We start from the raw sequence: 14,977 nt of genomic DNA, 5'->3' as shown, positions 1-14,977 counted from the left end.
TATTTACATCAGCTCAATACACTTCTTAGCTCTGTTAAGTAAATAAAAGTTTTGTGACTTTAGGGGACCTTTCATCAGTAAGAAAAATATTCTCTTTATCTTTTTAAAATGTGTTTGATCTTGAATTTGATTATGACTAACCAATATCAGTACTATTATACTTTCCTTCCTATGATTTCCATTTGCCCACTCTATCGTTTCTCCCCTAGTTTCACTGATATTTTTCTTATATGTGTTCCTAGTCAAACAGTTCTACAAGGTTTATTAGGAAAAAGAGCAGTCCCCCATATCCTTCCTCCCCCTCAACAGTTGCCTCTCCCTAAAAATAATCTGCTTATTCTTTCAGATGATTCTTTTGTCATTTACTATCACATCATTAAATAACATGCTTGTATTGCTACTTCCTGATTTTTCAGTACTAAATATTATTACATTATGCGAATTGAAGATTTAGATTTCTTTCAGCCAGCCTAACCATACATTCCAAGCCCACTTTCCAACCTTTGGTTAGGTCAAGGGTCACAATTACATTATTATGAAGTTCAAATATTATTTACACACTTCAACCTCCAGCCATGGCACATTAGGTGATAAAAGACTAGGGCTACCAGCATAAACAACTAGAAAACTAGACAAAATATATGAAATTACTGTTTTCAGACACTGAATGACAGACAGTGAACAGCAGGTCTATGACCTCTGAGAGAAAAGAAAGAAGACAGATGAAAACCACAAGTGTCCCAGTTTTCTGCTCTTCTGGCACTTACTGGACATTGGCACTGGGTCCAACTGTCTCAATGAGCAGAGGGGGACAGTGTTCAAAATTTGAAGACGTTGAGGCAACTGAAATTTATGGGGCAAAATACCACACAGGGGGAACTAGTACAAAAAGAATTCCAGAAATCTACATACAGGAATCCTGTGGTAGCCAGTTTTCATAACAGCCCTCCTGAAAACACCCTGATAGAGTGAGTATAAACAATGAATTTAGGGAGGAAATAAAAAAGAACACCAGTCACATGTACTCTTTCAGAATATAGAGGAGGAAACATTTCCTGAAACCAGTATTTCTTTGGTACCAAATCTAAAAACAACATAAAAGAAAGCCACAGATAAATACCTCTCATGACACAGACGCAAAACTCCTCCTGAAAATATTAGCAAATTGAAAGTAAAAAGGATAATACATCATGATCAAATGAGATTCACCCTTGGGAGGGAAAGTTGATTAAAAAAAATCAACCTAAATCACTGTTTCTACAGAACGAAGGAGATAACACACGATCATCTCAATAGAAGCAGAAAAGGCATTGGATAAAATGCAACACCCACTCATGATAAAAACTCTCTGTAGGCAAAGAATAAAAGCAAACTTCCTCAACCTGATAAGGACCACCTACAAAAAAACAGTGACATACTTAATAGTGAAATACTCAACGTCTTCTCACTAAGATAGGGAACAAACAAGGATATGTGTTCATTCCACTTTTATCCAAGGTTATAGTGTAGGGCTTACACACTGCAATAAGGCAAGAAAAACAATTCAAAGAAATAAAGGTTGGAAAGAAATAAAACTGTCTTTATCCACAAAAGATGTGATCATCTATTTAGAAAGTCCTAATGAATCTATTTAACAAAAATCAATTATTCTACATAATGACAATGAACAACTGGAAAATGGAATTTTAAAAACAGTATCATGTGCCAAAGCTCAAAATCACAGGGACCTCCCTGGTGGTCCAGTGGTTGGGACACCACCCTTCCACTACAGGGGGCACAGGTTTGATCCCTGGTGAGGGAGCTGGGATCCCACATGCCACATGGTGTGGCCCAAAAAAAAAAATTCCCCCCCCCCAAAAAAAGTTATAGGCAAATATAACAAAGCATGCTGTACTCTGTACATAAAAACTACAGAACATTGTTTCTGAAATGTTTAAAACCTAGAAAAATGGAAAGATAAAACTTATTCATGACCTATATGAGTCAACATTTTCAAGATGTCGTTTTTCCTCAAATTGACCTGCTTATTCAATGCAATCTCAACCAAAATTCCAGTAGTCTTTTTGTACAAAATAACAAGCTAATTAAAAAACTTATGTGGAAAGGCTAAGGTTCAGATACACAGAATAAATTCTAAAAAGAATAACAAATTTGAAAGTTTTTATTATAACAGATTTGAAGATTTAGAGTAGTCAAAACAGTATGGTATTGACAAAAAGATAGACATAATCATCGTGGATGAGATACAGACTCTAGAAATAGACTGACACATTTATCAGCAACTGATTTTCATGAGAGTCCAAAACCATTCAAAAGTAAAGGGGTAGTCTTTTCTACAAAAGATGCAGTAACAACAGGATATCTGTATGGAAAAAAATAAATCTCAACCCCTACTTCATATCTGAGCCATTGCAGCATAATATGATTACTTTTTCTGTACAAGTTTTTGTTTCCTGTAGAGTTAATAACTGTGTTTTGTCTGATTAGATCTCTATGTGTTTATTACTAATTCAACCATAAAATTTCCTCCACTTGTTGAAATGGCTTCACAAGACATTTCTCTTTAAAAACACCAAGTATTCTTTCATTTTGATCTTTTTGTAGAGATTCCCCTTGGAGCTTTCTGATTTGCCACATTCTGGATTAACTGCCCTCTACAGGTCACATCTTTCATCCTTCCCCATCATCCAAGAAATCCCACTGCTTCTTGTCTATGTTTAATTACCTATTTCCTCTATCCCATGTATTTTTTTTTATCTTCTTCATTCCTTTATATTGATGGGGCATATCCTCTAGTAAATTTCTGAGAAAGAATGCACAGAAGGTAAAATATTTTTGAGAACTTTCAGGTCTGAAAATGTCTTTTCATAACACTGGTTTATAACCTGTAAGTTTCATGTGTACAACGTTATATTTCTACTTCTATGTACCCTACAGCGTGCTCACCACCAAAAATTTAGTTTCTATCTGTCACCAAACAGTTGATGCCCTTTATCTATTTCACCCTCCCCCTCTGCCTCTTCCCCTCTGGTAACCACTACTCTGTTCTCTGTATCTATGTGTTTGTTTTTATTTGGTTTGTTCATTTATTTTGTTTTGTTTGTATATTCCACATATGAGTGAAATCATACAGTATTTGTCTTTCTCCATCTGACTTATTTCACTTAGCATGGACCCTTCAAGGTCCATCCATGCTGTCACAAATGGCAAGATTCCACCTTTTGATGGCTGAGTAGTATTCCAGTGTGTGGAATACACATCTTCTTTATCCATTCATCCAAAACACTTAGGTTGTTTTCATATCTTGTTACTGTAAATAATACCACAAGGAACATAACAGTGCATATATCTTTCTGAATTAATGTTTTCGTGTTCTTTGGGGCCTTTTTAATCTGAAAATATGTCCTTTGGTTCTGGGAATATTCTTCAATCATATATTATTGAAGACAATTTTCCTCTGTATCATTGTGATCTCTTTCTAGAATACTAACTTATTCGTTATGTGACCTCCCGGACTGATCCTCAAATAAAAGTTATCTCTTCTCTCATACATTCTCCTTTGCCTTTTTGCACTACTTGTTAAGAGATCATCTCAACTTCATCTTCCAACTCTTTGCCTGAGTTATTTCTGCTATCATATTTTAATTTTCAATAACTGTTTCTTATTCACTGAATTTTTTATACCATACTGTTCTTGTTTCATGGATTCAATATCTTCTATTATTTCTGAGGTGAAAATAATACCCTTGTTGAAGTTTTCATTTCCTTGGCCAGTCTCTAATTTCCATGTGAGCCAATGTTGTATGGTGCTATATCAGTAAACCACCCATGTTCCCACATCTGCTGTTTCCACCAGATATTTTTCTCAGACATGCTGCACTAAAAGGACATGCAAAGGCAGTCTAAGGAATGACCTGCACCTGTTTAGGGAAGCACTAAGGTCCTTTTGACTCTACTAGGCTCAGCAACTAGGACCAAAGAGAAACATTCAACTTCATATGTTTTTAAAACCTGCCTCCCTCTCTGCTTTTCAAAGCTATTAAAACAAAAGAGGCCCTTTCTGCAGACAGGTTTCATCTTGTGAGCCAAAATCAGGAGCTGGCTTCAACTAGCGCCACCTGCATCTCCGAGTTTATTTAAATCATCTCAATTTGACATCTCACAGAACGCCTTCTACAGGCTTCTCCCTGCAGGGTTGGGCTGTATCTAAATTGTAGCTTCACGGTCCTCTCCAGAAACACTTGTGGTTTCCTTCCATGTTAACACAACCACTGAGGCTGGGCTCCAGAGATGTAAAGATTTGCTGGTCCCTGACTGAGATGGGCAGCTTCATAATTATGTGTGTTCAGCACTCTCTAGCAAAGCTAAGCCAGATTCCAAGACTTTGTGTGTCCTGCACTGTCTGCCTTCCATGACTCATGCCATGAGACAGGTATGAGCAAAGTCTGGTAGTTAAGAAACTAAGGAGAGGTTCTAAGAGTTGTAGATATTAAGAGGATATTAAGTCAACAAGAAATTAAAAAACAAAGACAAAAACAAAAAAACCTCCTGGTCTGACTATTAACAATAAGTGCCTCAGCTAAAGATTCTAACTTGGAGACCCAAAAGGAGGTTGTCTCATATTTCTTTAATCTGGATTTTTTTTTTCTTTTCTTTCTATAAATGTTGGAGAGCCTTGGTGTTCATCCTTAGACAATCTCTCATTTTTTCCACTGACCCTCTCTGTGATTTCATCCAGTGTCATTAATTTATAAAAATATTCTATATATTGATTAACTCCCAAATTTACATCTCCATGCCCAAACCAAACTGGAATATTCACCTGTCTAGTCAATATCTCCATTTAAGTCTCTAACAGGAATCTCAAACTTAACATGTTTAAAACCGAGTTCCTGATCTTCTCAAAAACCCTATTCCTAGAAGATGCAGTCTTCCCCATCTCAGTTAATGGCCATTCTCTACTTCTAGTTGCTCAGTTCAAAATCTTGCAGTCATCTTCAACTCTTCTAGTTGTATTGTATAGTGGATATTAAACCTGATTAATCTTTGTATGTCTGTAAAATGTTTTATTATGCTTTCAAATCTGAATGAAATTGAGAATTCATTAACTTATTTTCACTCAAAAATTTGGAAAAGCAAATTTTTCGTTTGTGTTCTCTTTTCTATGGTTGTAAAACAAAAACACTGACATCAGTTTTATTCTTGTTCCTTTGTGATCTATGTATTTTTCTCTCATGGACTTTCAGAACTTTGTCTTTATTCTAGATATTCTAAAATCTCACAATTATGTAAACAGATGTTGATATTTTTCAGTCATCTTGCTTCATACTTACAGAACTCTTCTAATCTGAGGACAACTGCTTTTCACAGTGAGTAATTTTATTCTATTAGTTCTTTCATTATTTCTTCTGATCCATTCTTAGCCCACTGCTTCTAAAACTTCTCTTAGCAGAGATTAGAACCAGTAGATCTCTCTTTTACATTGCCTAACTTTTCTTTCATGCTTTCTATTTTTTAAATTTCTGCACTATATCCTGCAAAAAAATACTCAGCACAGTCTTCCAACTCGCTAATTTGCTCTTGAACTGTGTTCATTCTTTTCTTCAACGTATCTATAGGATTGTTTATTTTGAAGATCTGTTTTTTTTAAAAAAAAAATGTTCCTTCTACATGAATATGTCATTCTCTCTTACCTCTTTGAGAGGTACCAATGACACTTGAAAAAGTTTCTTTCTGTTTGCTTACTTATGTTAGATTCTTCTATATACTGATTTTTGTGCTTCTCTTCCATAATGTTGGCTTTCCTGAAATACCTATTGATTCTTGGTTGTTGCACATGTAAGAATTCTGTCAACCAGTCTATAAAATACTATTTCTGTTTGCTGCAGGATGTTTCTTTGTGACCACAGAGAGGAAAAACAGCTCAAAGGGGTAGGCTAATAGTTCATCTTCTGAGCATAGGAGGTCCTAGTTCCTCCAGGGTATTTCTATCCCCTTTAAGGCTCCGACCTAAATTTATAATCAGTGTTCCACCCAGAGGGCATCTGTACCTGCTACCTGGCATAAAAGTTGGACTGTTGTTCCAATGCCTCTGTACTCAACCAACCACACTGACAGTTTTCCGAGGATCTTGAAGCACCACTATTATTACCCTTTTTCAAGTCTTCTCCTGAATATGTTTTGAGTTAACACTTTTTCTTTAAATTGATCCCAATGGCCTTCTGCCCTCCAGATTCCTCACACTAGTCCTCCCAGAAAGGAACCCTTTTACTAACAACCAGCTTTGCTGAAGTTACTCTGTTTAGTTTTTAATCTTAAAGTTTTTTCTATTTTTTGCTCCACTTTCTAAGGATTTGAGGTGATTCTAGGTAATCCCTTAAAACTGAAATGAATTTCTTTGCCATTTCCTCAAATAGTCTTAGGTTATCCTGAAAGTCACCACTTTCAACATAATAGTTCAGTACAATTGTCCTCTAACGGAATGATGGGGAACTGATTTTTTAAATACAACTGAATGTTTTAAAATTCATTAACACAAATTTAAAAAGCTAATGTTATCGTTTTCATTTACCTTTCCATTCACATTCTTAAAGTATATGAACTATATAAAAAGATATTATATACATTATAAACACCTACTGTTATATAACTTATATATATATATATAAACTACATTAATTAACATTTAAGTAGAGCTCACCTTTTTTCATTCATATCATCTACATTAACTGCCCATTAGATTAAAAAAAAAACTGGACAATGCATTGCCTTCTGAGATATTATTTTTTTTAATAACCTAGGTATCTAAAACACATTTCCAATTCTCAAAATTTGGTAATAATGAACCAAGAGCTCTTTGAATGGGTAAACAAAAGAAAGTTTAAATCATACAAACAGACATTAAAGATAAGGCAAAAAATAGCTATTTGCATTAATCCCTAAGGTGGTAATAAACCTTCAAAACAGAGATGCAGCAATCCTACTCACCCTAATAGGTCACTTACTACACTGTAACTGCTGCATCTGCTTATAAAAACAACAAAACCCAGAATACTATTTTAAAAATCATAGACACTTTAGATTTAGAAAGGATTCAAAGGACTTGCATTTGACCCCCAAACCTACTACCCATTAGCTGATGCCTTCGATAAGTTACTTAAAAGGCCTAGTTTCCTTAAGCATACAATAGGGATAGCACTATCAGCCTAGGATTGTCCTAAGGACCAACAAATGAAGTTAAGTATTACCTTCTAAACCAGGATTTCTCTTTTCATTTTAACTCATGATCTTTTTTAGTAAACATCAAAACTTCTCTACTATTTTGTACTAGAAAACTAAAGCAAATTTCCCCCCAGATGTAATACTGATTGTGCTTTTCCAATTTCACACCATCCTATCTAAATCTACTGCCTCTCTCTACTCCTAATCCTATTAAACAGCCAGCACCACCAACCTTGTCAATCTCCTCAGATAAGAAAACTAAGGCCAACCAGAGAGGTTATGTGGCTTCACCAAGGTCATATACTTAGTTAACAATAAAGGCGAGACTCTGACTCCCAGGGCAGTGTTCTTTCCACTTCATTAAATCTTAAAAATACAATGCTACACATTATCTCATCTGAGGTTTGTAGATTCTTTTAAATCTACTTACTCATAGGCATGGGGAAAAAAACTAAACACAAAGTTATTTTGGAGTATTTACCTTTCTGCATGCAGGACAAAGCCCATTTTCATCAGTGCGAATTCGATGCCAACAAAATCGGCAAATCTGGTAGCCACAGGTGCAAGGGAAAAAGTTGATATCATCTATCTCCAAGGGCTCCATGCAAAGAGGACATTCCACAGGGTCTTCCTTCACATCAGGACTGCGAGACATCTTCACGTTTATTAAACAGCAGCAAAAGTTTATAATAATTTAAGGGAGAAGGAGGTTCAGCGCTAGGAACTAAACTGTAGAACTTCGAAGACCTGCATAAGAAAAAACAAAATATACTGCTTACTACTGAAAAAATATGGCATATTCAATGATCAAGAATCAAATTGCATAAAAAATTTGAAAAATATTAGATCAATTTTTGCTATCTCAGAAGATGGAATTCTGTATATTCTTCATGTCAAGATAAAAGGCGTGAGGTTGTTAAATTTTTTGATTCAACAGAAACACAAAAGAACTTCCTTTTTTTAGCTAAAACATTTAATACTAACCAGTACTAATCATAGCATATTTTAGGGGAATAAATACTATGCAGAAACATCTTCACCTTAAAACATACTCTACACTGTCTTATCTTTCACCTAAAAGCTAGTAGTAATACTGCCACATAACTAAAAGAGTATTATAGTAGTCTAAAATGTGTCCTAGTTTACAAAATAAAACTAATGAAGAAGAGCAGTTTCAGTTACCTGTAATTACATGTTAATATCAAACCATTACCACAGAAAACATAAGACTTGAAAAAAATATGCCATAGAACCTAATTGTTTACAATTAAATATGTATTAATATGCCAATGAAAAGTTCACTTCTGGGAAAATACACACGTATTAAACAAAATTAAAATATTCCTTTTTATTATAGAAATGCTACAAAAAGCCTACAGAAAGGGGGAAGAGAACAAATAGACATCCATTACTCAAAGTCTTTTTAAAAATTAAATAATTTATCTTTTTAGATTATGGAGAATTGAAAATTTTCAGGCTAAAGTCACTGTTAAATTAAAACGCTATGTCAAAATAACGGTGATATTTTGTTTGTTTACATAATTTGACAAACTAATTCTAAAGTTTACATGAAAGAGTAAATGCATGAGACATGCTTTGAAACTTTTGTGGAAGAAATGTGGGGATCTGCACTATCAGATACTGAACTGTACTACAAAGCTACAGTAACAAATAATTTGATATTGGTAAAAAAACAGACAAAAGATCAAAGAAACTAAATAGAGAATCTATAAACAGAACAATGAATTAATGAGATTTTAATATTTGATAAAAGGGACATAACAAGGGCTTCCCTGGTGGCGCAGTGGTTAAGAATCCACCTGCCGATGCAGGGGACATGGGTTAGAGCCCTGGTCTGAGAAGATTCACATGCCGCAACCAAGCCTGTGTGCCACAGCTACTGAGCCTGCGCTCTAGAGCCCGCGAGCCACAACTACTGAAGCCTATGCGCCTAGAGCCTGTGCTCTGCAACAAGCGAAGCCACCGCAATGAGAAGCCCATGCACCGCAATGAAGAGTAGCCCCTGCTCATCACAACTAGAGAAAGCCCATGCACAGCAACGAAGACCCAACGCAGCCAAAAATAAATAAATGAATTTATTTTAAAAAGGTGTGGGGGGACATAACAAATCAATATGGTGAGGATGGACCCAATTTAAAAGCAGTAACAGGGTCCTGGTCTATCCATTTTAAGAAAGAAACAGTATATAGCTATCTCACACTGCAATCAAAACAAATCCCATATGATCTGTCTAAAGAGCTATACACTGAAATAAACTATTAAAGTGTTAGAAGAAAATAGAATTTTTAAAAATCTTGGGATACAGAAAGTCTTCCTAAGCAGAAACAGAAATTCATAAAAGATAGATATGATCAACTTAGCAATGTGAAAAGAAAAAAACAGACAAATTAAAGCAACAGAGTAAAGCAAGCAACAGAGTAAAGGATATATTCACTGTATACAAGAGTCACTATCCAGAATATATAGAAATCTTACAAGCAATTTTTAAAAGGCAAACAAGTCAAAAGAAAAAATGAGAACAGAATATGATGAGTAGTTCACAAAAGAATTACAAATGATTACAACATATGAAAAGATGATCAACCTCTTTAGTTAGTAAACAGTGAGGTAGCATTTTCCCCCACCAGCCTGTCAAAGTTAGTCTCCCCTGGCAAAGCAGAGATTATCACTGATCTAAGTTCCTCTTTACAAAGGGAAATGGGAGCACAAAGAGTACCTTGCCTTAAATTGCACAGTTATTAAGTGGTGCGGCCTGGATTCATTCCAGGAATTAGCCCCACATCTGTGCTTTTAACCACTCCCTTAAACCACCTTAGACTCTATCCTACATAAATACTCACACATGTGCACCAAGTACCAAGTACTTTGCTATATGTTTTGCAGCATTGTTCATAAGAGTAGAAAACTGCAAACAATGTTAACTATCCATCAGCTGGCAAATCATTAAGTAAATAATGATATAGCCGTAAGGTTGATGTGTGTTGAATCAGGAGATGTCTATTATATACGATTTTTTAATTTGTAAAAGTAAACTGGAGACTAACGTAAATATATAACTACTTCCACATAAATATAAAAACTCTATGTGTATATATTTGATTTGTTTCTCGAAGAAAATAAAGCACATTGAAGGTTATACACCAAAATGTTATCCATATCACAAAGACAAAATGGAGGTACTAATTTTATTTTGAAAATCTGTATTATCTGTATTGCTACAACAAACATTTTTGCAATTCAAATGGCCAAACTTAAAAAAAGAAATTATTTTCATCTCTTTTAGGAAAATTAAATCTGACTTTTGTTAATAATTAGAAGAAAAATAAAATGAAATATCTTTTTATGAACCTATAATTATTTCAAAATATAAGTTTCTTAAAAAGAAAAAAATGGTATATGTATTTATAAACAATTCAGGAATCCTGGTCTGCAGACCCAGTTTTGCCACTATCAGTTTCCTCATATATAAAATGAGGGGTTTAATCTTATGGTTACCAGGGGGGGAAAGGGGGAGAGGGATAAATTGGGAGATTGGAATTGACATATACACACTATTATGTATAAAATAGATAACTAATAAGGACCTACTGTATAGCACAGGGAACTCTACTCAATACTCTGTAATGACCTATATGGGAAAAGAATCTAAAAAAGTGGATATATGTATATGTATAACTGAGTAACTGATTCACTTTGCTGTACAGCAGAAACACAACACTGTAAATCAACTATACTCCAATAAAAATTCAAAAAGAAACAAACAAACAAATAAATAAAATGAGGGGTGTTAAGGAATGCAAAAGTAAGACTGACAACTTCAAAGCCCATGTCCTTTCCAATATGGTAAGACAGAAGTTATGATTACTGAAGGCTCGGTCGCATATTCTTCGGTATATAGTGCAAATGTCCTCAAAGTAAAAGTGACATTACTCTTTCAAAAATTTAAATTCTACAGGAAATCTCTACTTCATTATTTAAGTTCTTGTTCTCTATATCACCTGCAACTAATAACACAACACAGTATAAATTCTTTTTTTTTTAAGTTACAAGATTTATTACTTAGAAATCCCAGAAATGGAGGGGGGGCGCGCAGGGGGACCACACTGAGCTGGGGGAAGGGCAGTCCTCCACTTCAGGTTAAGAGTGAGCCAGAGACAGAGAGCAGGGTAGCAAGCATGTGTTGGTTGGGGCAGACTTTTCTTGGGCTCAACTCTAAGCGGTCATTTTTTTTTTTAATAGATCTTTATTGGAGTATAATTGCTTCACAATACTGTGTTAGTTTCTGTTGCACAACAAAGCGAATCAGCCATATGCATACACATGTCCCCATATCTCCTCCCTCCTGAGCCTCCCTCCCATCCTCCCTATCCCACCCCTCTAGGTCATCCGCAAAGCACCAAGCCAATCTCCCTGTGCTATGCTGCTGCTTCACACCAGCCAACTATTTTACATTCGGTAGTGTATATATGTTGATGCTACTCTCACTTCGCCCCAGCTTCCCCCTCCCATCCCATGTCCTCAAGTCCATTCTCTATGTCTACATCTTTATTCCTGCCCTGCAACTAGGTTTATCAGTACCTTTTTTTTTTAAGATTCCATATATATGCGTTAGCATACAGTATTTGTTTTTCTCTTTCTGACTTATTTCACTCTCTATGACAGACTCTAGGTCCATCCACCTCACTACAAATAACTCAATTTCATTTCTTTTTATGGCTGAGTAATATTCCACTGTATATATGTGCCACATCTTCTTTATCCATTCATCTGTGGATGGACATTTAGGTTGGTTCCATGTCCTGGCTATTGTAAACAGACAACACAGTACAAATTCTGACATACATAAAAACGCTCCTGCATCACCAAAAACCTCCCATGTAGTAAGTGTACAAAATAAAAATCATACACTCAAAATCATGCTCAAAAGTTCCTTATCACTCATAAAGTGCTGTATACATGGTTTTGTACTTAGGACCCTGTTCAAAAGATTTGTATAAAATACACTATAGTGGGAGGGAGCCTCAAGAGGGAGGGGATATGGGGATCTATGTATACATATAGCTGATTCACTTTGTTATACAGCAGAAGGTAACACAACATTGTAAAGCAATTATACTCCAATAAAGATGTTAAAAAAAAAAAAACAACATAGGGCCACTACTGTATAGCATAGGAAACTCTACTCATTACTCTGTAATGGTCTATATGGGAAAAGCATCTAAAAAAGAATGGATATATGTATAGGTATAACAGATTCACTTTGCTATACATCTGAAACTAACACATTGTAAATCAACTAAACTCCAATAAAAATTAAAAGAAAAGAAAAAAAACACTATAAAATGTCAAGAACTGCAGCTGCTATGGAAAACAGTTTGGTGGTTCCTCAAAAAGTTAAACATGGAATTAGCATCTGATCCAGCAATTCCACTTTGGGGGATATACCAAAAGAATTGAAAGGAAGGATTTGAACAGAACTTGTACACAAATTTCATAGCAGAATTATTCACAATACAACCCACGTGTCCATCAACAGATGAATGGATAAACAAAATGTAGTGTATACATACAATGAAATGTTATTCAGCCATAAAAAGAATGAAATTCTGATACATGGTACAGTGTGGATGAACCTTAAAAACATTATGTTAGGGGCTTCCCTGGTGGCGCAGTGGTTGAGAGTCTGCCTGCCGATGCAGGGGACACGGGTTCGTGCCCCGGTCCGGGAAGATCCCACATGCCGTGGAGTGGCTAGGCCCATGAGCCATGGCCACTGAGCCTGCGCATCCGGAGCCTGTGCTCTGCAACGCGAGAGGCCACAACAGTGAGAGGCCCGCATACCATAAAAAAAACAAAAACAAAAAAAACCCATTATGTTAAGTAAAATAAGCCAGTCACAAAAAACAAAAACTGTATGATTCCACCGATACGAGGTAACTAGAATAGGCAATTCATTGACACAGAAAGCAGAACAGAGGCTGGGAGGGGGAGGGAGAATGGGAAGTTTTTGTTTAATAAGTACAGAGTTTCTGTTTGGGATGATAAAAGGATTTTAGAAATAGAAAGTGGTGATGGTTACACAACATTGTGAATATACTTAATGCCACTGAATTGTACGCTTAAAAATACTTAAAATGGGGGCTTCCCTGGTGGCGCAGTGGTTGAGAGTCCGCCTGCCGATGCAGGGAACACGAGTTCGTGCCCCGGTCCAGGAAGATCCCACATGCCGTGGAGCGGCTAGGCCCGTGAGCCATGGCCGCTGAGCCTGCGCGTCTGGAGCCTGTGCTCCGCAACGGGAGATACCACAACAGTGAGAGGCCCGCGTACCGCAAGAAAAAAAAAAAAATTAAAATGACAAGTTTTACGTTACAAATATATTTTTTTTTTAAGAAGATGTTGGGGGTAGGAGTTTATTAATTAATTTATTTATTTTTGCTGTGTTGGGTCTTTGTTTCTGTGCGAGGGCTTTCTCTAGTTGTGGCAAGTGGGGGCCACTCTTCATCGCAGTGTGCGGGCCTCTCACTGTTGTGGCCTCTCTTGTTGCGGAGCACAGGCTCCAGATGCGCAGGCTCAGTAGTTGTGGCTCACAGGCCTAGTTGCTCCACGGCATGTGGGATCCTCCCAGACCAGGGCTCGAACCCGTGTCCCCTGCATTGGCAGGCAGATTCCCAACCGCTGCGCCACCAGGGAAGCCCCGTTAAAAATATTTGACAATAAAAATTAAAAATGAAAATATAATTATACACACTTAAATGCAATATGTAATAAACAGCACTTTCGAAAAAAGTACTTGGTTGCTTAATTTAATTAATCCTTTAATTTTCTGCCAATGTGGCAGTGAATTTGTGATAAATGTGTGTATGATGCAATTCCACTGAATAGTTACATAGAAATTACATTCCTGAATACATTATACACCCCAAATTATATGTACACTATAATTACACATAAGAGAAAAGCTATTTATAGATATGAAATATACACACATACATTTTGAATGGTAACTAGAATAGCATCTTAAGTTTCCATAAAAACCATAAATTCAATATATACATATAACTATAAACTAACATTTTTAAAAAACCTATAATAAATTTACGTACAATACCACACAGCTTATATTTTACTTAGCCAATGTTTTATAACTAGAAATTCTTGTTTCTTTAACAATCAGTCCATTCTCAATACAATGGACGCTCCAGGAGAGAAGTTAACTGGTGCATCACATTTACGATGGTATACCAGGCAGCTACAACATGACTGGGGGTAAATAGTAAGCACTCACGTATTTGATGAATGAATAATAAATAAAAGGAGGAAAGAATTATTTGTTATATGTCAGTTTTGGTTGACAACACTCTTCAAAAGTAGGAAACAATGCTCCAGGTTGTTCACTGTTTCTGTATTAGGCATATACTTCACAAAGCATGTTACTCATATAAACTACACAAAGGCAAAAACAGATTGAACAGTAGCTATGAACAGTTTGCAAGTGTAAGAGCAAGGTAAGTCAACTGACTAAATATCAGCACCAATACCTCTTCGCCTTTTTAAATTAAATACCAAAATACCAATATACATATACCATGAATGTACATTTACAACGGAACTTAAGACTGCCTATACCCAAGTTAGGAAGGCAGGAAAGCGTATTTATTTTCTCATAGAAATAAACATCTCGTTTAGACATTTTCTCATAGAAAAAAAATCTACCTAAGAATTTAAAGTCTCTCTC

General features: G+C 35.8%; 1 protein-coding gene across 6 annotated transcripts in view; it reads right to left on the bottom strand.

The window, feature by feature from the left end:
- CNOT4 (CCR4-NOT transcription complex subunit 4) overlaps window positions 1-14,977 on the bottom strand; it is a 141,960-nt gene that overhangs the window by 72,702 nt on the left and 54,281 nt on the right. For all 6 annotated transcript variants that reach the window (XM_060156599.1, XM_060156601.1, XM_060156600.1 and 3 more), the window contains exon 2: window positions 7,703-7,968. In XM_060156599.1, coding sequence (XP_060012582.1) covers window positions 7,703-7,876 — 174 coding nt within the window. In that variant the 5' untranslated portion in view covers window positions 7,877-7,968. The remainder of the gene's footprint in view (window positions 1-7,702; window positions 7,969-14,977) is intronic.

The sequence above is a fragment of the Lagenorhynchus albirostris genome, chromosome 8 (assembly GCF_949774975.1).
Source record: "Lagenorhynchus albirostris chromosome 8, mLagAlb1.1, whole genome shotgun sequence".
Classification (NCBI taxonomy): domain Eukaryota; kingdom Metazoa; phylum Chordata; class Mammalia; order Artiodactyla; family Delphinidae; genus Lagenorhynchus; species Lagenorhynchus albirostris.
Note: the sequence above shows the minus strand (reverse complement) of the source record. Positions and strands in the feature narration are given on the sequence as shown.